This window comes from Marmota flaviventris, chromosome 16 (assembly GCF_047511675.1).
Source record: "Marmota flaviventris isolate mMarFla1 chromosome 16, mMarFla1.hap1, whole genome shotgun sequence".
In the NCBI taxonomy this organism is placed as follows: Eukaryota; Metazoa; Chordata; class Mammalia; order Rodentia; family Sciuridae; genus Marmota; species Marmota flaviventris.
The window spans coordinates 24555882-24579758 of NC_092513.1; the positions used below are offsets into that span (position 1 = coordinate 24555882).

General features: G+C 45.2%; 1 protein-coding gene and 1 non-coding gene across 3 annotated transcripts; both read right to left on the bottom strand.

The window, feature by feature from the left end:
* Positions 1–221: 221 nt before the first annotated feature.
* Lipg (lipase G, endothelial type) lies at positions 222–23655 on the bottom strand. 2 transcript variants are annotated; one of them, XM_027949030.2, is made up of 10 exons: positions 23298–23655; positions 20113–20294; positions 18331–18510; positions 16737–16848; positions 11534–11755; positions 9169–9411; positions 8044–8164; positions 6832–7050; positions 4276–4380; positions 222–2287 (listed from the first exon to the last, which is right to left on the bottom strand). In XM_027949030.2, exons 1-10 carry the CDS (start codon positions 23392–23394, stop codon positions 2266–2268), a joined length of 1503 nt encoding a protein of 500 aa, XP_027804831.1. In that variant the 5' UTR covers positions 23395–23655; the 3' UTR covers positions 222–2265. The 2 variants fall into 2 exon arrangements, with proteins under 2 accessions (XP_027804831.1, XP_071458867.1); XM_071602766.1 differs by having other exon boundaries at positions 222–3508.
* Positions 15290–15427, bottom strand: LOC114103402 (small nucleolar RNA SNORA51). The gene has a single exon (XR_003584663.1). It is a non-coding gene; the product is annotated as a small nucleolar RNA SNORA51 (small nucleolar RNA).
* Positions 23656–23877: the final 222 nt, after the last annotated feature.

The window sequence follows — 23877 nt, forward strand, 5'->3', positions numbered from 1 at the left end:
ACCTTTCTGCAGCGATTCAAATAACTATCCTTCTTGCCGTCCATGTCCTGCTAACAATGAGTATCAAGTAGGGAATATATCTTCCATTGAAGTCACTTCACGTCAAACCCAAGGTATGGGCAGCCATATATTAAGAAGTCAGTTGACAAGCCATTAAGAATTTTGTAGTTTTTTTTTTATTATTTTACTATTAAAATTTTTAAATCTTTAAATCGGTTAATCTTCAAGTAAAGACTAATCGTATATTCATCTTTATACATTATATACATTTGAGAAATAAATAGAGTTTTAAGTAGCATTAAAAAAAAAGACTCATTATATACAAATAAGGCTTCAAGCCAAATGTATAAATACACAACCCACTGAGGATTCGGTCCCCAACCCTCCCCTTCCTGGAAATAGAAGTCAGAAGTAACCGGGACACAAGGCCAATAATACAAGTTTCACTTTGGCTAGAAAGCAGTTGCAGAAGTACACAGTGGATGGAGAGCACACTCTGAATTAAGGCTTTACTGGTTATGTCTTCAGAAGTTTGGCATTCAACAGTGACACAACTTTGGCACAGTGAAAATTAAAACAGTGTCCTTTAAAAAAAAAATCTAAGTACAAAGAAAATTGCTCTCCCACCCCCACCTGATAGCACACCTCCTCCCAAATAATTCTCACCCATAAAAAACCCAACCTCTTGGCACAGGTTTATCCTGGTTATATATTAATAAAAGAGTTTGGGATTTTATGGATGGCTCCGGAAGGATTCCATGTTTGTCACATCTGGAGCATATTGGCAGGAATTGGCTATAGATAGCTTCATGAAGTTTCAGAGATGAATGAACCATGAATTTTGCCTCCAGGAAATCTGGATCCTTGGCCCAGCTCCACCACAAGCTTGGTATATAATCCCAAGCATGTGGCTGAATCTCAGTAAGCCCTGATTTTATAAAATAAGGTTAATAATAGCTGCCTGCTCACCTTGCTCCAGGTGATGCACATGCAAATCGTTTGAAAAGTATAAAAGGGTTGCTCATCTATCATGTTTCTTCATTCAAATCAAGATCCAGAACTGAAGGCTTTTCCAAGTTCAATAGCATAAATGCATTGGTGTGAAAGCAAGATATTTCAAGAAGGAAAGCACTGTGTTAACTCTTAGCTCTGCTGACAGGGGATACTTTCTGTAACACAGGGTTGGTTCATTTTTGACTTTTTGCTGTCCTGGGAATCTAACCCAGGGCCTTGTATGTGCAAGGCAAGCACTCGACATGCATCCTCAGCCCCAGGTTTCTGTGTAAACAGTATGTAGAGCATATGTAACATCTAATAGATCCCAACCCTGTCTAGCAATTGGCCATGTGGTCCCTGCATGTATGATAAACAGCTAGTGATTGAATTGTCACTCTTGGAGGAAATGGCACCTGTTAACTAAAAAGAAATAGAAAGGAACCACTTAAAGCCTCAGTCCCCAACTCTTACAGCTTGGAGCCCACCCCACTCCCCTCCTGTCTTTCACCACATGGAATCCCATGGATCACTAAACTAGAAAGGATTCTAGAAAACGCCAACCCCATGAGCTTCCAAAGAGAAAGGTTGAGTAACATGTCTGCTGCCACAAGCTAATTGAGTGCCCAATAAGCACTTGTTCAATCAAGAGATGAACCATGGAAACAGTAGAGAGCAGATGATGTGTGCCTCAGAGGGTGAGCAAGGAGCTGGACGGAAGCTCTAAGATACAACCAGTATTGACCAGTGCAGCCCTGGGAACTCCCACAGCAGGGCCTCAGCCCCAGGCAAGATCTAAGGTTCCCTGTTTGGGCCAGTGAGGTAAGAGGACTGCCATCCTGACACGAGTCAGCTCTGGAGGAAAAGACCTCACACTAAGTCCCAAGTCAGGCCAAGTACAACCACTGCCCAGCCAGCCTTCTGGGGTCAGGCAAAGCCTGGGTTCACCCAGCCACTGGGAGATTGCTGGGTGTGCTCGAGGGCCCCGGGCATTCTGCTGCTCCCACACAGGTCTGGCCTTGGCTCCCAGGGGCATCAATGGAGGTTTGGAGTTAGACTTCATCTAGAGCGGCAACTGGTGCTTCAGCAGAGCAGTCTCCTCATGCAGGAAGTGGCAACCCTCACAGGCAACAGAGGTGGGCCCAGGGGCTCCAAGGTCAAGTCCAAGAGGAGTCCTTCACTGGGTGGGTCCTCTGCAGTAACTTTGCTCCATGTGCACGGACAGCTGGACGGCGGGGTTGGTTTACGTGCTGGCAACACGTCCAGGCACCCTCAGACCAGCTCCACAGTTGGACTGAAAGGAATCATGCAAGTCCAGCGTTCGTTGGCTCACTCACCAGCACCTGGCAGCCCTGGACAGGGCTGTGCTCTGAATCAGCTTCTGACACCCCTGGGCAACTATTTTGCTCAATTTCCTTTCAAGGAGCAGACAAGATCCTGACGGCTTCTTTCTCCTTCCTGCCCCCAAAGCCACAGCTTCACTCTGAGAAATACCCGAGGGGAGCCTCTCTGGGACCTTAGTTGTGTATATAACAGCCCATACATTCAGTGTTTAGCATAGCAAGTGAACCCAAGCCCACACAAACAGGAGAACTATCAAAGTGCCCTCTTTGCCTCTGTCTAGAAACATAAGAAACTGTAATAAGGCAACAAAGAGGCAAGGCTGAGTCAAAAGGCCCCAATTCTAGTTTCAGCTACAGGAATGTGCTACTGAACCACTCTGAACCTCTGTCTTTTAATCAGTGAGCAGGTGTATGGTGTCCATGTCAAGAGGAAGAATATTGACAGTGTTGCATATGTCTAGGGATACCACAACTTCCTAGTGTTCATTTATTCCTTGAGATCCTCCTGTTTCCTGTTCCTTGCAGGGGAGGGGAAAGGGCAACTTATTTTCTAAAAGAAGTTTAGGTAAAAGGGTAAGGCAGGTCATGGCAATTTTAACCTTCAGAAGTTCTGGAGCAGAGAAGAATAACATATTTTAACCCTCATCATAAAAATAGCAGTCTTCCCAGTGTGGCCAAAGAACAAGGCTGTTCAGGGGATCCATGAAGTTAATATATGAGGAAGCATTTTGAAAGGTATAAATTTGGACACAAACATAAAGAATTAAAATCATAATTATAATGGAAAATCATATGAGCCCTCACTAGATGGAGTCCCTTAATTAGAGAGGCAGTCATTAGACCCCACACATCCTGTGATCACTAAGCCTGAGGTCCTGTTGATGCTCCTAAACTGGAGACAGAGCAGCTGGAGATGCAGCCCAGCCTTCAGGACTGGCAGACAGTTAATCACAGGGGACCCCCCAAGTATGCTTGATAATTAGTATCCAGACCAAGATGAGGTGATTCGTCTGAGCAGATAGAACCTTCGCACTAAAGAGCACAAACTTTAGAGCAGAAGGACCTGCTCCAAGTCCTCCTTTTGCCATCACCGGCTGGGGGAGCTTAGGAGAGTGACTTCATCTCCCTGAGCCTCGGTCTCCTCATCTGCACCCAGGGATAGCAACACCTGCCTTTTGGGGTTGATGATAAAAGCAAAAGATTGTGTAAGTCTCTGGATGCTAAGTGAGCATGTGCTAAGTGCTCAATGTATGCATGAACACATGGTCTCCCCTCATCCTCAGCAAGCATTTAGGCTCAGAAGGCATGTGGCTGGTTTCCCTGGAGAAGTCCACTGCCTCACACCTTGACCTGGGCCTTCCTCAGCCTGAAATCGTGGGATTCCAGGATAGCACAGTGGGACACTGAAGCCAAACAAGCTGTCCACTGACTCAGCTCCACACACGAGCATTCCTGATTCTCAGAGGGGTGAATCAGGCCCACTAATATCTACCCACACCAAACTGGGTTCCAGAAAACCTAAAAAGCGAAATATGCTTTGTGCTTCTCCTCTCCCTCCCAGGCTGCTCCCACTCCAACCTGATTCCAGAAGAAGCTCAGAAGACTGGGTCTTCCCATAGCCCTGGTCACTACAGAGGAGATTTCAATCTAAAATGAGGGGCATGGACACCAACCCCAGGGAATCCGCAACTGAAAAACCTGATCCCAACAGGGCCACAGGCAATGAGCATCTTCAAGGGGAGGCAGACCAAGAGGCAGAAGGACATGCGCACCCTCTGACAACCTATGTTTTTCACTTATTTATCATCTACGTCCTTCCAGCAGGAGGTTGGCTTCATAAGGAAGGGGTTCTTGTTGGTTTGCTCATTCATGGCCCAAGTGCCCCGGTCCATGCCCAGCAGGTACAGGGTGATCAGAACACAGAGAAAGTCCTGGTTACCTGGTTTCATTTTTCATTCTCCAGCCATCCCGACACTTGTGAAACCAGAGCTCTTGGCCAGGGGATATGCTGGTGTTCTCAGGGTCTTCGGTGCAAAATGTCAGCCTAAAAAAACATAATAATAATAATAATAGAAAAAAGAAACCACTGACATTGCCAAAGCTCTAAGGGGATGCAGACCATACCCTCTGGATTCCAGGCAATTGGAGGCGGGAAAGGGAAGTTTTCATCATGCCGTGCCAATGCCAGAGCTTCAGAACAGCCATGGCCACGGCTACTGCTGGACTCCAAACTGTGTCTTAGTTTGAAGGTTTCTAGGATCCAGCTTCACACCTTCTCCCCTACCTACCCCAAATCCTGCCTGCCGTCAAGGCCATTGCCTCTTGGAAGCCCCCATGAACCTAATCCTCTCTGGACCTCTCAACTTAGTAAAAAGGCATATTCTTATCTAGATGTTGTTTTTACAATGGTCATTACTTCTTACAATGTGCAGTTAAAAGTGAATGTGTCGTTTTATTTTACAGTATTCTACACTGCCTGAAACTGCTGTTGGTTCCTATATCTACAGTCAACTTCTCCACTAGACTGTGAACTCCTTGAATGGAAGAATTCCAGGTGCCTCTAAGACAGCGCTCTATAAATACACATTGGCAAGAGTAACCGGAACCCAGCTGCAAGTCAAAGTGCACAATTCAGCAAATAGGCAGCCAAGATCACAAGAAATGGCCAGGGGCCTCGTAACCATTTCATGATAACCTAAGGCTATCCATGTAGCCTCCCTGGTGTTTGACCAGCAATGACTGCATAATCAAAAATGTGTGAGGAACTTGACCCTGATACTGAGGCAGGACAAGAACCACATTTAGAATGGTTTAAAAACTTTTCCCAGGAATCCCTAAGGATGGCTTGCACACTCACAGTCTGGAAATGCAAATGAATACATTAGGGAACCCATGAGAATGGCAAGAATGTCCCACCAAATGGTGGTGAGAAGGAAGGAAAAGGAGAACTATTACTATGTGACCAAGATTGATAACTCGTTCAACCACTTTGGACAGAGAGTAATAATAGCTGATTATATTGGAGGCTGCACATATGAGAACTCAGCAATTCCACTTTTTAGTAAACTGGCCACAAAGAAGCCTCCACACAGAGGTGCAAGGAAAATGCACCAAGACATTCATCTCAGCACTATTTGTAATTACAAAAAAAAAAAAAGGTAAAAGTTTAAGTATTCAGTGTTTGTACAATGATGACTTATAAGAATTAAATCTCAATGTATTGGATTAATTTCACAGACAATGTTTCAATGAAAAAAGCAACTTGTAGAGCTGGGATATAGCTCAGTGGCAGAGCATTTGCCTAGCCATATATTGTTTAAGGATATAAACAAAAATACTAATGGCATAAAAATATGAAGTAAGGAAACACTACCATTAGTTAATGTCGAAACATTCTTTATACTTGGTTTGAAAGAAGGGGAGGAATGAGACCAGGAAAGAGCACAGTGGGACTTCAACTGTGTCTATAATGTCTTACTTTTAAAACCTTCTATCTGAAACCAATAAGGAAAACTGCTTAATTTGTTAAGTCTCAATGGGGATTAAATGGGTGATTATTATATGTGAAATAGTTTGTAAAAGTAATCATCTTTCTGCTACCACACCCACAGGCATAGGCTGTACTTAGAAGAGCCTAGAGAAGTTAAAAAAAAAAAAAAAAAGACACAGGATTATCTAGTTCACTGGCTTAGCACTAACAGTCTCCCCCATCTGAGCCCCCAGACCAGAAGTGCCCAGAGGAAGGATCCAAAGCTCCAATTCAGCCCATCTGCTGCTATGCTGGGATGCAGGTGGATGGACGCAAACAAGACGTGTGAAGAATCGTAATGAAGAAAATGCCAGGAGAGGGACCGAGAGGGTGGAAGCTGCTCCCTCCCACCCCGAGGCTGGCAGTGACCACTGCAGAGGTTGGGGGGAAGGACGTGGTTAAGAAAACCCTCCTCTCTTGACAAAGGTCTCCCAGGCTCTGCTGGCTTTGAGCCCTCTTCCACTTCTGTTTAGATAGAAGCCTGCTCAGAGAGTTGGGGCACAGTATCAGAAGTTGACATATAAAGGTCTGGGTCTTTCATGCAAGGCTCAGGGTTCCAAGAAGTGGAGAAGTGCCAGCTGGCATGGCACAGAGGATTCTTTGTTCCTTGAAGGTTGAACTCTCGCCCTACATCCCCCACTCAGACCCTCTGGAGAAGAGAGAGCATCATGCTCTGAAAACAAGGTGCTGGGGGAAACCAGGTCCTCTCACACAGACCTCCTCAGTGGGACATGCTGTTCCAGTTAGCCCTGCAGTGAACAAATCGACAAGGCAGCACCCCTGAAGACCCCTTCACAGAGGAACCCTCCTTCCTCCAGGCTGACACTGGGCTTGGAAAACAGGAAAAGAGCTGAATTCCAGCCCCTCATTCCTAGTCCTCCCAGCCAAGAGCCTGTGATCAGAGCATAAGATCAGAGTCTTCTGCTCATCACTTACATGGGGCAAAGAAGGGCCAGGAGTACTTACTTCCTCTGGGTTTCCCCAGACTTGACTCGGATGCGCCGGATATGCAGCTCCCACTTGGTGTTGCTGGGTTGAGACAGGTAGCTACGGAGCTCCTTCCACAGGTTGTACCAGGACTGTGACGTCCCCTCCCAGGTGAGTTTGATCTTTAAGAGGTCACCCAAGTCCTCCTCGGTGTAGACCAGAAAAGTGTTGGTGGCATTCAGCCCAATCTGCTCCACTCTACAAAGTGAGAGAGAAGCTTGTGTCACTCCCTGCCACCTGAAAAACTGCCTCACTGTGCCAGGTGACACAGTGGCAGCACCTCCCCCACAAGGACTGGAGAGAAGCAGAAGTCAAGTCCCTCCCACAGGACCAAGGTGAAAGTTCAGCTGTGTTCCACATTGACAGGGAAAAAACTTAGTCCACAGCATCTGATCTCTTATTAAAATCATTTCTATGTGTGATGTAACAAAATGCATTCTACTGTCATGTATAACTAATTAGAACAAAATTTTTAATTTAAAAATAAATATCTGAGCATCTCTCTGTTCATGCTACTACTTCCTGGGAAGACGGGACCAAGAAAGCAGCAATGAGAAGGCACAGGAAGTCACATCGCCACACAACACTGTGCTGTTCCTCTCTGCTCCTGAGTCTCCCTCTCAGCTCCTAGCCCCTTCCTGCTTGTCCCTTTCATTGAACACTCAGTGTGGCTTGCCCTGGCCCCAGCTGTTTGTCAGTGTGTATGCATACTAGACCCTGAGCCCTGAGCAGTGAGTTACTTTGATGATGTTCCTTCACAAGCTCAACATTACTTTGCAGGGCACGTTGTCCCTGTGGGTCCTCAACAAATACAAACAGACAGTCATGTGCCCCTCCCACAGCCGATCATTTAAAAGGTACAGAAATGACATTCACCAAGTTCCAGATTCCCTAAAGCCTCAGGTGTCAGGCGTTGCCTGAAATGAAACAGCAGTTCTGCCCAGCTGATCCAGCACTTTCTCACGCCCCTGATTCATCATGGGAGGTTCCCTCCCAGAATGTTCTGAGTCAGGGTTGGTGGAGAGAACACCACAGGGAAAGTGGACTGGGGATGGCTAGAACCAGCCAGCCCCTTCCCCAGGCAATCCAACGTCACTCCTGCACTTGTTCAAAAGCTCCCTTCCCCTCTCAGTGTGAGCCAGCTTGTTCTGTATCTTGAGCCAAAGTTGCAAAAGGAAACTCAGGACTTACATTTCCAAAGGCAGAATCTGAGAGTCTGCATTGGTGCCATAGAGGGTAACATAAAAGGTGGGCTCAATCTCTCCTCTGTTCTTGTAACTGAAGATGTGGATTTTCATCTGGTAATGGTAAACTGTAGAGACAGCAAATCAAAGATGCTGGTGAGCCTTGCTTGTCATCTCAGGTACCCTCACCCACACCAACTCACCCAGCACCCTGGATTTTAGGGATTAACATCCTTTTAGTGCAATCTGGCCTCCAGCCTCCCTTTAGTCTTATTCTGTCCAAAGACATAAGAAGAGGTCACCACTAAGGAAGAGCCCTGAATTTAGGGATTAGGAGATGTTTCGGGGATTTAGGCCTCGATATCTTCTAACTGTGTGACCCTGGACTAAGGATTAAGGTGTTAACCTCTCTGAGTCTCATATGTAACTTTCTCATGTGTAGAACAATACCCACAAAACACTATAGTTCTATAGCACACTATAAAAATCATTTGTAATCCTCCGTTCATCCTAGTTCAGCTTTGTTGTGATCAAATGAGAAATCAAATATGAAATGGCTTTGAAAAGTTTAATGCAAGACAGAAATTTCAGATACTGATATTATGATCATATAGTGTTATTCACAGCACAGAAGGACTTCTCACCATTAGTTTTTGAAGAATAATTTTCTTAGGACATGCCCAATGGGATCTGATTTGCAATAATTTGATATGACTGTGCTGGCCACCACTCTTGGGAAACAAAATATTAAGGAGGAAAAAGCCAGATGCAGTGGCGCACACCTATAATCCTAGCAAATGGAAAAGGAACCTTAGAGAATGCCTTTTCATTAGTTTCATGAAAAGGAAGGCATAACAGAAGAAAAAGAAGTAAATGGAGCCAGGTGCAGTGGTGCACGCCTGTAAACCCAGGGGCTCAGGAGGTTGAGGCAGGAGGATCATGAGTTCAAAGCCAGCGTCAGCAAAAGCAAGGCACTAAGCAATTCAGTGAGATCCTGTCTCTAAATAAAATACAAAAAAGAGCTGGGGATGTGGCTCAGTGGTTAAGTTCCCCATGTTCAATCCCTGGTACCAAAAAAAAGAGAGAGAGAGAGAAAGAAAGACTAAGGGCCACTTTGGGGCCCGAAGATTACCTCTGAAGGGCATGCCTGCCCGTGTTTTTAGGTACATTTTGCTGTTCCTCTTGTTTCGCATTTTCTTAGCGTTATAACCAATGCTATTGCAACGATTTTTCCGGCAGCTGAGACAGATCCCCTTTTTGAAGCGGTTGGAGTCTGTGCACTGGAAAGCGAAGCTCGGCTTGTCGTGATTCACCAGGGAATCCACAAAGAGGTGTACCGCTCGCTCATGCTCACATTTCATTACCTCCGTGATGGCTGGGGGAAAAAGACAGACCATGCAGGACAAGCCACTTCTCCATGGTGACCCACTCCATCTATAATCACTATACACCTTATCAGTGAGAGCTATGTTTATTCAGTTTATTAGTCTTTTCATTTGTGGAATTCTTTTTTTAAATAATTAATTTATTTTTTATTCCAATTTGTTATATGTTCATTTGTGTAATTCTTAATCCATATTAATCCGGGACCAGTGATGTGCTAGGCTCCTATGAAGATGTGGAAGAATTGAAGACTGTTCTGAACTCCTAACCTTGGTAAGAATACAGCACCAATAAGACAGAGATAAATAAAGAGAGTTCATATAATAAGTGCTAAATACAGTGATGCAGACCAGCTGAGGGGTGGGAGTCACTAAATGCTACCAGAGTTGTATGGTCACAAAACTCAGGAAGGGCATCAAATGCTATACATCATCTAGTCCAGGGATCAGCAAAATATGTCTGGCCAGCTGGTCTTATAACTAAAGTTTTATTGGAGCATAACCCCATTTGTTGGTATATGTATTATTTGATCTTAGTCAAAAGGTGAAGAAGCAATGGTGTATGTATTCTCTATGGCTATTTCTGTGCTACCACCAGAGTGGATTAGTTGAAACAGAAATTGTATGGCCTATAAGGCTACAAATATTTACTAGTCAACCTTTCAGAAAATGCCCACACCATTCAACTCCAGACTATAATTCAAAGGCCCATATGCAGGACATAGTGGTGTACACCTGTAATCTCAGCAGCTCATGAGGCTGAGGCAGGAGGATCAAGAATTTGAGGCCAGCCTCAGCAACTTAGTGAAGCCCTAAACAACTTAGTGAGACCCTGTCTCAAGATAGAAAGGGCTGGGGATGTGGCTCAGTGGTAAAGCATCCCTCCATTCAGTCCACAGGACCAAAAAAAAAAAAAAAAAAAAAGCCTATAAATGTAAGATAATAATTTGCTCAGGTTCATACAGACAATTGGTTGCAAAGTTAAGAGTATAATTTGAATTTTCTGGTCTATAATATCATTGTTCTTTGCAACCAGAGGCTGAAGTCAACAGTAATTGGTTGAAATAATTCCTGTAATCTTAAGAAAAATCTGGCAATGCTACCTCAGCACCTTCATCACTGGCACCACTAATTTAAGAAATGCCATCATCCCAAAGCTGGAGCAGAGGAGAACTACCCTCTCATGAGCCTTTCAGCCACTCAGAGCTACTTAGACATTAACCACATTGGGAGCAGGGAACAGCCTTAAGACCAAGTGAGAGAGTGGGACCTCCAAAGCACAAAGTCTCAGAGTGCAGACAGCCAAATGGAGTCAAGACTTGGGAAATGCTGCCAGCGTCCAGGGCAATGAGAGTATGGGAATCCCAAAGAGTGATCAGTCACTGGGCCACACAGCAATTTCAGCAGCAAACTGACTTCAGCCCAAGTCTGCTGAAAATAGGTTCAGGCATTCAGAGGATAAATTGTAAGTGAACAAGAAAAACTTCTTGGTTTGGCTTCTTTAAAATGTTACCAAAGCTTAAAATACAGTATAGCCACACTATAGAATATCATACAGCCTAAAAAAAATAAAATTAATAAATGTACTTTCTCTGATGTTGCAAAATGTTCATCATATATTACAACAGACCAAAGGAAGTTGCAGAACAAAGTGATTTGGGAAAAATTAGAAGAACATACATAAATTTGCACAGAAAACAGCCTGAAATAACACACACACACAAACATCCATGCTGGCCACCCTTGAAGAGAAAACATAAGAAAAAAAAAAAAAAAAAGAGAGAAAACATAAGAAGGCATGGGGGGATGGTTATATTTTTTTGCTTAATGCTATTCTATATTGCTTGATTTTTTTTTCCAGTAAACATATGTGTGTTAATTTTGTCATAAAAAGAAATTAATCAATAACACCTGTGGCCTGGAAACACAAGAAAGCAAATGGATGCTATTAACAGGCATACAATAGGACTCAAAACCTTAAACACAACACTGGGGCCACTGTGGGAGGAGTGAGAATGATAAAATGACTTGTGTGGGAGCACTGATAGCTCTGGCTGATTTAGAAGGAGTTTGGATAAACTGAGTCAAACACAAAGCAGAAGATAAGACACTCACTTCCATATGCAATTGATCCCAAGACATCATTGAATCCACAGCCCGGCTGAAAGTCACCCCCGTTGGGGTAGATGTCAATGTGGCCCACAGGCATCTGAATCCCAATGCTCAAGCCAAAGGTTCCTGTGTGAGTGTGCAGAACATCCACAAAGTCCGCATCATCAGGGGAGAGCCTCTTGTTGATGTCCACCCCTTCAAACAAGGGCCCAGCAGGATCCAGACCTGCAGTAGGAGAAGCCAAGAGAGATGATCAGGTGCACCATGTCAACAAGGCCTGAGTTTGAGTAGAATTCCATTGTGCAGAATGAAGGTGCCCTCTGCACCGTGACATGGAAGCAGAGAATGAAATCAGGAACCCGTTTTCATATGCAGTTGACCCAAGACATTGCCATAGAGATTATATCCTGTGAATGGAGAGCTGACACTGCCTTCTGAAGCCTCCTTGTGACCTGATGCCTTAGCAGAACCAGGAGACTAGCTACAAGGTCCACACAGCCACCAGCTCTGAGGAACCATGGGTGGTCAGAACTAGAGCACTTCTAGAAAGAACCTGGGCTGCCTCAGTCTCAGCCATTCAGTCCAGTCATCTGCCACTGAGCCTTCCATGGCCCTAATTTCAGCAGAATTTTTACAAAACAAATAAGTGACTACATCCTTCTGGAAGAGTCAGTCTCTCTCAACTGAGCTATTTATATTTGGACTTACTCTTCCCTTTCCTTTAGTTATGAGTCAGGCCCAGGGATGGGATGGTAAGAAAGGGGATACCTTCAATACCCCTAAAACACTAAGGATGGAATCCATACACCACGCCTCCAGAATTCCTCTGTTTAGCAGCCACAATGAGAAAACCTTTTTGCCTCCAAACTGTCTGTATTGAGTCAGCAAGAAGCCCTGCATAGGGCCCTGGTCCTCACATCTGAGAATGCACCAAGAGGACTGGGGAGCTTGTTAAAAATTTGGGATGTACCATGTAGCTATAAGATTAAAAAAAAACCCTCTGGAAGAATGGGCAATAGTTATCTGTAGTTATCTGTATGTATCTTCCTCTGTATGAGGAAGGAAACTTGTAATAGTAAGAGAATTTATGTGAATGTAAAACCATTCAAAAAAAAAAAGAAGAAGAAGAACTTGCAAAGCATAAAAAGCAGATTTCCGACTCCCTGACTTCTAGAGATTTTAACAGGTAGGTCTGGCACAAAATCTAGAAATGTGGTCTGTAGACCAGTTATTGAAAAGCATCCCTGTGTTTCAGTATTATCTATGAAGTAGAACCTGAATGCCTTTATTCATACTGTGCATGTGAGACCTTAAGAGATTAAATACTTGTCGAAAATAGCTACATTTACGAAATACAAGTAATTATGGGAACTGGATTCCTCCTTACCAGAAAGGCTCTTTGCCCTACAGACACACAGAGAGGACCTGGAGAAAGTTAAGACATGTGAGGTGCAGCAGAGAAAAGGCTCTGATCAGTCTAGAACAGTGTTTTGCCCTCTGAGTGATTTTGCCCCCCAGGTGACATTCGATAATGTCTGGGGACTTTCTTGTTTGTCACAATTGTAAGAAGGGGAACTACTAGCATCTAGTTGGGACAGGCCAGGGATCAGCTAAACATCCTACATTGCACAAGACAATCCCCCAGACACACAACAAAGCCCTGGCTGGCCTCACCTGTCAACAGTGTCTCGGCTAACCTAAAAGCTCCAAGACCAGGAGGAGATGTGGCCAAGAATTCTGCCCTGAAAGGAGGAGATGGGTAACAGAACCAGACTCATCGGACCCCAGGACAAAGAACCAGGGAGCACATGGGAAGCTCGAGAGTGTCATCTCAGGATAAACAAAATGCAAAGATGTCTAGAGTGAGCAGACGCCTCATAGGACTCACTACTCATGAGAACTAGTTGAGGCTGAAAATAAAGAACTTCCAGAAGAAGTTTAGATGATTTAATATATGACCAAGGCAGAAAGGAAGCCCAGGATATTTAGGGGCTCATCTCTAACCCAGAACCCAAAAGAAAGATGGCTACAAAAGCAGGGTTCTTCCAGAATAGACCACAATGACCCATTTTAGAGACGGCAAGGACCACAGTACTGACATTAAGGGGCCTCTTCCTGCCTCTTGCCATGTGCAGTAGTGGGAAAGGGAAAAGAGAGAGAGGGAGAGAGAGAGAAAAAACATTCTGCTTTGCAACCAATATAAGAGAGGTTCTTTGCTTGGTGTGAACAAAGGTCCCCACCAGACAGGCAGTGCCATGGAAACCAAGCTGCACTGGAGGAATGCAGGCAGCTGACAGGGCCCCACAGGCCAGCCAGCAGGCAGGCGGGGCCTTCACCTACCCAGACTGGGCCGGCCTCCCTGCTCGGAACTGTCTCTGACACACAATTATGGCCCACAGACTTGGGGTGGAGATAGTGATACAATCTACTTTTTAAACTAGTAATGGGAGGAAGAACTTACATCCTCCCAAAAAAAGGGGCGGGGGGGGGGGGGGGGAGAGATAGAGGACCTCACGTCTTCCAATCAGTTGTAGATTCCTCCAAAACAGCACATGGAAAGTAAACACACACACACAGGAAATGCCTGGGGGCTGTGTATTCTGGCCTAGCAGGGTTGAGCTGCTGTTCTTCAACAGCTGTCTTATCTCTACCTCCAGAAGAGAGGCAGGATGCCTCCGTGGTTAGGTGCAGGTTCTGGAATCTGGCTTTGAATCCGAGTTGTGCTACTCTTAGGGTATTGGGCCTGCTATTTTATCACTGAGTCCCACGGTACCCATTTGTAAAATGTGCAGGGCTGCTACGTAATTTAGAGAGAGCAGGAGGTACCTCACCACTCACCTGTCAAGTAATTACGTTAGAGTACTTGACATCAGGCAGCATCAGTATTTGACATCAGCCTAGAGTCCACCCCGAGTGAACGTTTCATTCATATTTCTTAAATTAAGCCCTCTACTAGCTGAAGGGAGAGATAAGGAGACAGCCTCCTCCATCAGACATGCACAGCAGTGTAAAGCAATGAGCTAAATACCCTCAGAGGTGCTGCTGGCAACTTGATAGGGGCTGGAATAATGGGCTACGCTCAGGACACCCAACTCCACACAGCACTGATTAGCATTCTGTAGGCTCCCTGGCCAGCCACAGCGAGAAGCCCTCTCAACAACTGCCACCCAAACAAGTTGGGGAGAGAACTGGAAAGCCCCTCATGATAGCCCCATCTCATTTCAGGTTTAAAAGCAGGGAAAGACCATATCTGCAGTTTGTCCCTGTTGCCAATGACACTCTGGGCCTTGACTCTGAGGCGGCCTGAGTGCTGCAGAGTGAATCCAGAGGGTCTATCCCTAGAACGTATCACCTCTGGTTCAGGTAGAACCCAGAGTGGCCTCAGGTAGAGCCGTTCTGCACCCGCAGTGGGTTAATGAGCAGCCAGGAGTGGCCACACTCCCACAGTTCACTTTGGACAGCTCAAGCCCCACCTTCTTAGAAATAAAAAATAAAGCTACTAAGCTATGCTAAATGGAATCATTGGATCTAAATGAATGTCTTTTTTATATGATTTATATCTGTGCATATATTAGACTTACACCCAGAGATGGTAATGGAGACAGTCCGATGAAGCCTCACAAATATATTTTTTAAAAAACTACTCTACCAGCTTATTGCCAAAATCTGAAATCCTGTCTTTACTAAATCATTCTTTATCTAAGAGTCCTGTTTTGTTTTGGTTTTCTTTCTTTTCTTTTTTCTTCTTTCTTTCTTCCTCCATGTTTTCCCACTCATAACACCCACCAGGCGCAGGGCCTGGGCTGAGGCCGACGTGGGATAGGCCTACTCTGCCTCCCCTTTTTCTGTATGGTCAGAGTAAGAACAGAACCTGTGGTAAGCATCAATCAGGAGGGCCTAAATCCTGTTTTAAAATAAAAACACTACAGGGGAAAAAATTGACCCATCTTTTCTTCTAGGTTACTAGCTGCTATGGTCTGTAACTTGATCCCAAAACACATATATGTTAATGGTATTTGGAGGGAAGGCCTTTGGGAAGTAATTAGGCTTAGATTAGATGAGGACATTAGAGTGGGGTCCCCATGAGGACATTAGTGGTTTTCTAAAAGAGAGAGTCAAGCTAGCACAATTGTTCTGTCTGGCTATGGGATGTGCTCCACCATGTTATCATGCAGTAGCAAGGCCCTCCCAGATGCCAGAAGCTAAATAAACTTCTACACTTTAAAAATTACCCAGTCTGTGCTCCTCAGTTACACCAACGAAAAAAGAGTCTAAAATGGCATTCTTGGTACTTGCAGGTGAGGGAGAAGCTAGGTACAAATACAGGTAAAAGTATGTTGAAAGGAGGGCAGAAAGTCAGGGCAACAAATTTACCACTAATTTTAGTGTGAAGGAACTTCTAGGGCCCAAAGATGAAAAATAATCTTTCACACTTTTCACAATCATTAAACGATTCTCACAGTGGAAGTTCGCTGAGACTCAATTTTCCAGATAGTAAGCTCAATTTTCAATTGACCAACTGGTATCAATGTCAGAAAAGTCTCTAATTATCAATAGCCTGATGGTTAGCATATTTATTAATAATAGTAACTTGTTTAAAATTACTCATTTTAAATAAGTAACTATTATTAATAAATATGCTAACCAACAGGCTATTGATGGAAGAAAGAGAAATCAGAGGCTGAATATAAACTAGAATCTATCATTTCTTCTTTTCTCTTGAATCCCTAGAGTATCATGGATGGAGACCTGAAAAGAACACCCAGAAGCCTAGAGGACGGGTCGCCATCCGCCTTCTGCTCCTTAGTTCTCAGCCATTTGCCCCTGGGTAAGTTGCCTCACCTCTGACTGTTTCTGCACCTGTTAGATTAGACCAGTGGTTTCCAAACTATGTTCCCCAGTGTTCAGAGACCCTGAAGTCCCTCCAGGAAGGCTCACAAGGCAAGGCTAACACCAATCACATATTCCTGCCAACTTCAATCCAAATATCCCCCTCTATCATCTCATGTATTGGGGCCCTGCAAAGTTCAATTTGTAAAAAGGTTTCCTGTGACTGAAAAGAACATCTGGAAAGTTCTAGATTGGGTATTCGCCAAGTTCCTTCCAAAGCGAGCCTCATTGGGGAGTACTCTGGTTCAGAACACCCGTGTTAGAGAGTGGCAAAGGGAGCTCAGGGGTCACAGATGGTGGTGGAAGCAGGGCTTACCTGTGATTCTGCCCACTGTTCCTTTCACAAAGTTGCCAGCGTACCCAGCCACATGGGCTCCGAGGCTATAGCCAATCAAGTGAACATTTCTTAGAGAAAAATCATCCTTCTCCTGCAGGAAGTCACCAAAGAGTGTGAGATGAAGAATGTGATCCTGAGCCCCCAGTTCCACCCACCATTCAACAAGTCCTTCAGGATGGAGGAGGGGCCATGGGCACAGAGACTCCCCAGGGCATCAGTGGCATTGCTGAACATGCAACACACATGACTCACAGCCAAGGACGGGGAGGTCACAAGGACTTGGTGGCACTTCAAATGCTGAAGGGGCAGAGCAGAGGATGTGACTATAGGCTCCATACCTGACCCTTCCCCTAAATGTTCCCTACATGTTTTCTATTCTATTTGGCAGTATGAGGGGGCAGGGAGAGAGAACAGTATGGATGAAGGTCAAAGCCACCATACTCATTAGAAACTGACATGCCAGCCACAGCCTGCAGCGGATTGTTCTCTGCCTGCCCTCATAAGGCCTTGACCTCCACCCTGGGCCCAGGAGCTGCGGGCATCCTCACCACAAGCCCACATGTGAAGTCAGAGTTGTAACATGATTCCTTTCCAGAGTACTCAACTGTGAGGGAGTGAGGAGATAGGGAACTGACTCCATGGCTCAGGGACCCAACTCTCTCAAACAGTTGTGGCAGAGGAGAGTTGGACTGCTCAAGAATCTTGCCCAGAATTCTAGAGTTCCAGAAAAGCCAGGCTGGAATTGCCCAGATCCTAGAGTCACTTTGCCAATGTACCCCTGTCTCTCCTGCCCTGGTTAAGTCCACTGGTCTCAAGCAAATAATTAACCTATAAAAAGTAAATACAGGACCTCAGGATCTGTTTTCCAGACTAAATATTTTTAATGAGGTATTAGGCGGCATTTGTTTGAACAAACCTCCTTCCCACCCTAAGCCCAGCCATGCTTCAGAGGCAAGAGCAGACTTCAAAAGTTATTTGAAATTACAAACCTGACTGGCTCCTGGCCATTCCCAATAAACCAAGAGTATCAGCTTCTAAGATCAGCAAGTAACTAGCCATAAGACAAATTTTCTTACAACAAATAAAGTCACAGGAAAAATCTAGAGATCTATCAATAATTAAAAGGCTCTCTGAAAGTTCAGGCTTTCAAATATTTCAAATAATACTGAATTCAGCAAAAATTTTAATGTCTATTTTTTTATTGCTTTGTTTTCATTTTATTTTTTATTTTTGGTGTAGTTTGTTGTTTGTTTTGTATCGGGGATTACATTGAGGGGCACTTTACCACTGAGCTACATTTCCAGTCCTTTTTATTTTATTTTTTATTTTTTTATCTCGAGACAGGGTCTTATTAAGTTGCCCAGGCTGGCCTCAAATGTGCAATGCTCCCACCTCAGCCTCCCTTGTAAGTGAGATTACAGGTATGTGCCACCCTGCTTGGCTAATCCCAATGCATTTGATCAGAATCTGGAAATTCATGGTAAAGTATGGCCTGTATTTCCTAAGGCCATTCAGATTTAAGATCCTGCTGGGGAGAGGTAATGACCGCTTTCATTCTTTCATTCCCGGTTACCTGCAGCCAGTCGAGCATCCTTGCCACACTGTGACCCACCATCCTTGTGTTATTGACAGCATCTCTGTAAAGCTGGTGAGCCAGGGGCAGCCAGTCAACTACCACTACATTGGAGTCTTTCTCTCTCATCTGCAGGGCTGACACGAGTTTGTACAGCCAGTTTGCAAGCATGCCACTCGTCTGCAAAGAAAATGGGGAACTTATTTTTATATATTCTTCTCCTGGACTTCAAAACTCCCTATGAATACAGCATTCCATTGCTGACCCTCTCCCCATCCAACTTTAGAGCCTTCACACTTACTACTTAGGAACTAAACATCTGCACATGAGCACAGCCAATCAGAGGCAGAATTGCTACATGGGCATTTTCTTTCATTGCTCTTTACATCCCCAGTTTTTCCTATCAAAACTTTCATAGGTAGTGTCCTATGTAGCTGCCCCACTGTGGGTTGGTGGTGTTACAAGCATGAAGTCCCTGTCACAGGCAAGTGGCCTGCTCCATCCTTCAAAGGCAGCTCGGAAGGGTTGCCTTGGAGAATTAGCTACTCCCTTAGAGATGCAGGGAGATGCTGCCTCCTAGGCAAACACAGAGTTAACAAATGACCCCTTCCCACAACCTATCTCTGCCATCTCTTTTGACCCCAAAGTAGTGAAAATCCATCCCTGGAATTCCAAATTAGAATCCAGAACACATTTTCCCACAGAAACCAAGTTATAAATGGTGACTGAACCCTATCTACAAGTACATTATCAAATAAATAGATTTTCTGTGCCTAGCCTGGGAACCCAAACACAATTTACAATCTTGCTTCTATGGGAAACGGCTGTTCCAAGTTCCAAACACATTATAAAAGAACTTTCTGGAATGCACTCCATTTGTAAGTCACAGGCAGTTTGTATTTGCATTTTGACAGGAAAGACTTAAAAAGGTTCAAACACATGATTTCAATCGGAGGCTGCAGGACGAGGACAGACGGACAAGCCTTTAATCAACCCTTTCTTCACATTAGGTAGGTAGACACCAACCCTTCCTGCCCTTGACCCCATCGCAACTGTTGGTGATCGACCTAAACACCCAGAAAGAATGTAACAGATATGAATTTCTTATCATTAAGTGGAAGAATGTCCCCTCGCAATTAGCCCACGCAGAAACCTGCTCACTTAATAGTGCCATTTTCCTATAGACTGTCATTACATGAATGAATAAATCCCTCGCTGGCCAAGAGATTCTGAAGCTGAGCGTCAAAGCCCTTTTTTGTTGAGGTTTGTCATGGGCCTTTCAATGGGAATTGCTCAGCTAGGGCACATAAAGAGCCCCAGTGCCTTTAAACGGGCCCATCTCTCTGCAAATACAAGGGCGCCATGCCAAAGGCAGCCAGCCAGCCAGGCCAGCTGGCCCTCACAGACTCTGAGCTAGTCAAGTTGCTTCAGTTCAGCTCAGCTCTTACGGAAGGACGGCCCCCTCCAGGCAGTGGTTGACCAATGTAATTAAGTGTAATTAGAGGGTCCTTCAGAGCCAGTGGAGCTGGGCTGCTGCCCTCAGGAGACCCACTTTCTGAAAGCCTGTTGTGTGCCAGCACTAAATACCGCCCTGCTGGAGTCCACATGGCCCCCTCAGCAAAGTGCCCATTACATTCTTCACAGCTGTCTGAAATACAAGCAGCCCACAAGGAAAGAGGGGGAGAGGGTTTAGAATCGGGAAGCACCAGTATTCTTTTTAATTGACCAAAACAAAAGGAACCAAATCTGTGTAAAACCACAGAGCTCCCTCCTCAGGCTCACCGTCCATCCATGAATGATGAAAAAGGTTTTGGCTGTCACGTCGAAGCCACAGTCTTCTAAAGACTGGTTGTGGCCCAGGGAAAGATAGCATCCTTCATGCTCTGGGTCCTTAGAGGTGCGAAGGTTAAAACTCACAGATGGTTTGGACACAGCTTGGACCTTCCTGGACTCGTGAAGATCACCTGGGGAGAAAGAGTAGTATAGATGCTTCTGGTGGCTTGGGTAGTGAGAGAGCTAGGGTCTGATTCTAATTCCATCTTGAGCAAATTACTTAAGCCATTTGGGTTTCACCCTTCAAGAGAATTGTGAAGATAAAGGGACCTCTCATCTATATGCAATCAGTATTAATTAGTCACTGTCATTAATTATTTTGCTCTGAATAAATGGGTGCCTCTGTTTTTCTCTATTCTTGCCTACTGAAATAACTTCTTCTTTCCCTCAAGTTCTACTTTTAAAGCATGACTCCTCAATTCTTTTCCTGAAATGCTTAGGTCCAGTTAAGATTCAGAACTCAGAAATTTGCATATTTTAGGAAAGCATTATAGAACATATACCATTTACTATATAACACTACCAGTGGGGTCTGGGGAATCCCTCATGAATCAAAGACACTGATATTTCTGCAGAAAAATATAGGAGTGCTCACATTTAATGGCAGAAATAAACATTATAAGTAGCCTTCTGCCTTCTCAGGTCAGGCTTTGCTGCCAAAGGAGTTTAGATCAGGTAAGGCTAGGTTTTGCTGACAAACAAGTTCCCAACAAATTTTCCCCTTTTGAGAGATATTGGATTTTGCAATCGGAGTTCAGAGGCTATTGACCAGTGGTACAGTGGGCTTTTCCCTGTGTTCCCAATTCTATTCCAGCACTTACTTCAAAGACCTCATGCATCCTCAGAGCCCTGTGCAGTACCAACAGACACCAGGCATTCAGCTTGTTGGTAACATAAAGGATTGAAGCTGCACCCCTCCAGCTGCACTGCTTGCACACAGTGCCCCATAGGCAATGGCCCTGCTCCCCAAAGTGCAGCCTGTTCCACTGATGGTCCCTGTATAGGCAGTCACTGTCACCCCAACACTATTCCCAATAATCATTAATGGACCCCCACCAGCACTCTTTCAGTCATCCTGGTAAGCATCACTTGCTAACTACTTAGGAGATCAAACTCTCCTGTCATCTACAATCGGGGAAATACTAAGTGACCACCCAGGAGCTTAATTTATTGCAGAGTTAAGAAGCAAAAGAAGCTGGGTGTGGTGGCACATGCCTCTAATACCAGCTACTTGGGAGACTGAGGCAGAAGGATCACAAGTTCAAACCCAGCCTTGACAGCTTAGCAAAACTCCATCTCAAAATAAAATAAAAAAGGCTGGGGATGTAGCTCAGTGGTAGAGCACTCCCTTAACATGTACATGGCCCTGTGTTTAAACCCAGTTACCCACCCACCCCCAAAATAAAAAGAGGGAAGCAAAAGAAATTATGGAAAAACATATTATAGTTGAAGGGGTGGTGAGTGTTAAATTGGGGCAAAGGAACAGAAGGTGGAAAGAAATATACCAGATGAAAAGGGGATAATGTTCTGTAAAATATAGCACATGAGCAGAACCCAGGCTATCATGAAAGTCACGAACAAAAGCTCCAACTGGCAGAAATTTGAACCCTGGACATAGTTTGACAGCTCCCCAACTTCCACCTGGATAGCCACTCACACAGAGAACAGATGGGAAGCCTAGAAGAGGTCTACTGTCCCCTGAGACAGACTTACAGATACGCACATGAATGGATAAAAAAAAGTTCACCTTGGTTTCTGGCTCCATCTGTGACCCCACAATACTCTATCTTCATTCCTGTTACTTTGGACCAGGGTCACTTCAGTCTGTGGGACTTTATGACTGTTCTTCACCCTGGTGTCCTTGTGGCTCATTCTCTCACCTCCTTCAGCTCCTTTACTCAAGGATCAATCAAGTTCTGGGTAATGCCTTCCCTGAGCACAAATTAAAATCTCACCACCTTCCACCAGCAGCACTCCATAACGTCCCCTCTACTTTCTTTTCTTCCATAACCCTAAGCACCATTTATATATTTTCATAAATGCACCATCTGTTTTCCCACCAATAACATGTAAGCTCCACTAGGACAGGGACTATAATCCTGTTCTCTTTTATGCTGTCATCTCTGCTCCTGAAAGAGTTCCTGGTACTAAGCAGGAAAGCAACAAATAGTTTTCAAATGAATGGCATGGCCTCCAAATCATCAAAAGTCAGAATATAGGACCTGGAAGGAACTTCAGCGTTTCTCAGGAGACAAACTAGAGAGGGTCATGCTTCTAGTTAGCACTAGAGTTGGAAACCTGTTAGGCAAAGCAAACCTTCCCCATTCATTTCCATTAACAGCCCCATGCACATATAAGCCAACTCGGACCTCTGCAGACAAGTGGATGAAATGATGGGGCTGGGTTTTGGGATTTCCCAGCCTTTCTCTACTTAACTAGATGATAGTACTGGCTCCAAGTGACCCTACTCTCACTCCACCAGGCAGACTGCCTCCAATGGAACAGACTTCCATACAGAACTCAAAAGGAAGAAAAGCTAGAGTCTAGGAGGAGGCCCGGGAAGAGTGGGGAAAGAAAGAGCTTTGGGGAGGAAGAGGCTGACAATCTGGAGGAGCTAGGACGCCAGGCAGCCTCTCAACCCAAGCCACCCACTAGATGCTCCCTGCAAGCACTAATCAAACTAAAGCCAGCTCCCCTGCCACCTTCACTTTCAAAACCCTGGGCCAAGGTTAAAAGGAGGAGCGCTGGAAGGCAGAGCTCTTTCCAACAACTTTTTTGCCTCTCAACCCTCCAGCTTCAAAGACAGGAAAAGGTTTTAGAACTGCCCACGGGCAAAGGGTGGCTGGACAGCACCGATTAAGGGACTCATACAATGGAAGCAGGCGGGATGAGATAGGGCAAGACAGACAACACCCTGCCCGCCTGTTGCCTCCTCTTGATTTACCAGGGGATGCCCTCATTAGAAGCGCTGAAGGACAAGTGGCTCCAGGTTGATGAGAAAGATGGACAGCGCTGTGGGGAAGCAAGGAGGATTTCGGAGGAACAAGGAGGAACCAAAGAAGGGCCGGCAAGACAGAGAGGACCCAGCACAGAAAAGAAGTGGGGAGTGGGTAATAAACATAGATGCACGTTACCTTCCAGCCGTCCCTCGGGACCAAAGGGTGTGGGGCTTCCCGCCGCAAAGCAACAATAGGCGCTCCAGAAGCAGAGTAAAGGAACCGAGTTCTTCATCCTTCCCCGCCACGCCCCCTCCCCTGAAACAGGGATTTCAAACAAAACACCACCTCCCGAGCCAGTAAGACCAAAAGTGGGCACCCTTCTCTCGGTCAGATTGATGGGCTAGAGAGAGCTGGAGGAGAAGGTGGAAATTGAAAACCTGGCTGCCCTGACGGCGGGCGGTGGGAGGGAAGAGCGAGGAGGGACTTGCGGCAGAAGCCGACCTGCGCTCGCTCTGAGCTGCCGGGAAGCCGGGGCTCGCCACTGTCACACCGAGAGCTCCTAGCGAGGTAGTTTTTTAAAGTATTGAAGTCATCTGACCCATCGCCAGATGGTTATTTGCATAATTTATTCCCAAATCTGGGCTCTGATTGGTCACGCCTTCGGTGACGCCCAAACCGAGACTCCCCAAAGTTTGAATGAAAGCGCCCGCACACCCACCGCGTGGACACTAGCACAAGTGGCCTTGCTTCCGCGGCCGCTCCACAGGCTGCCGCG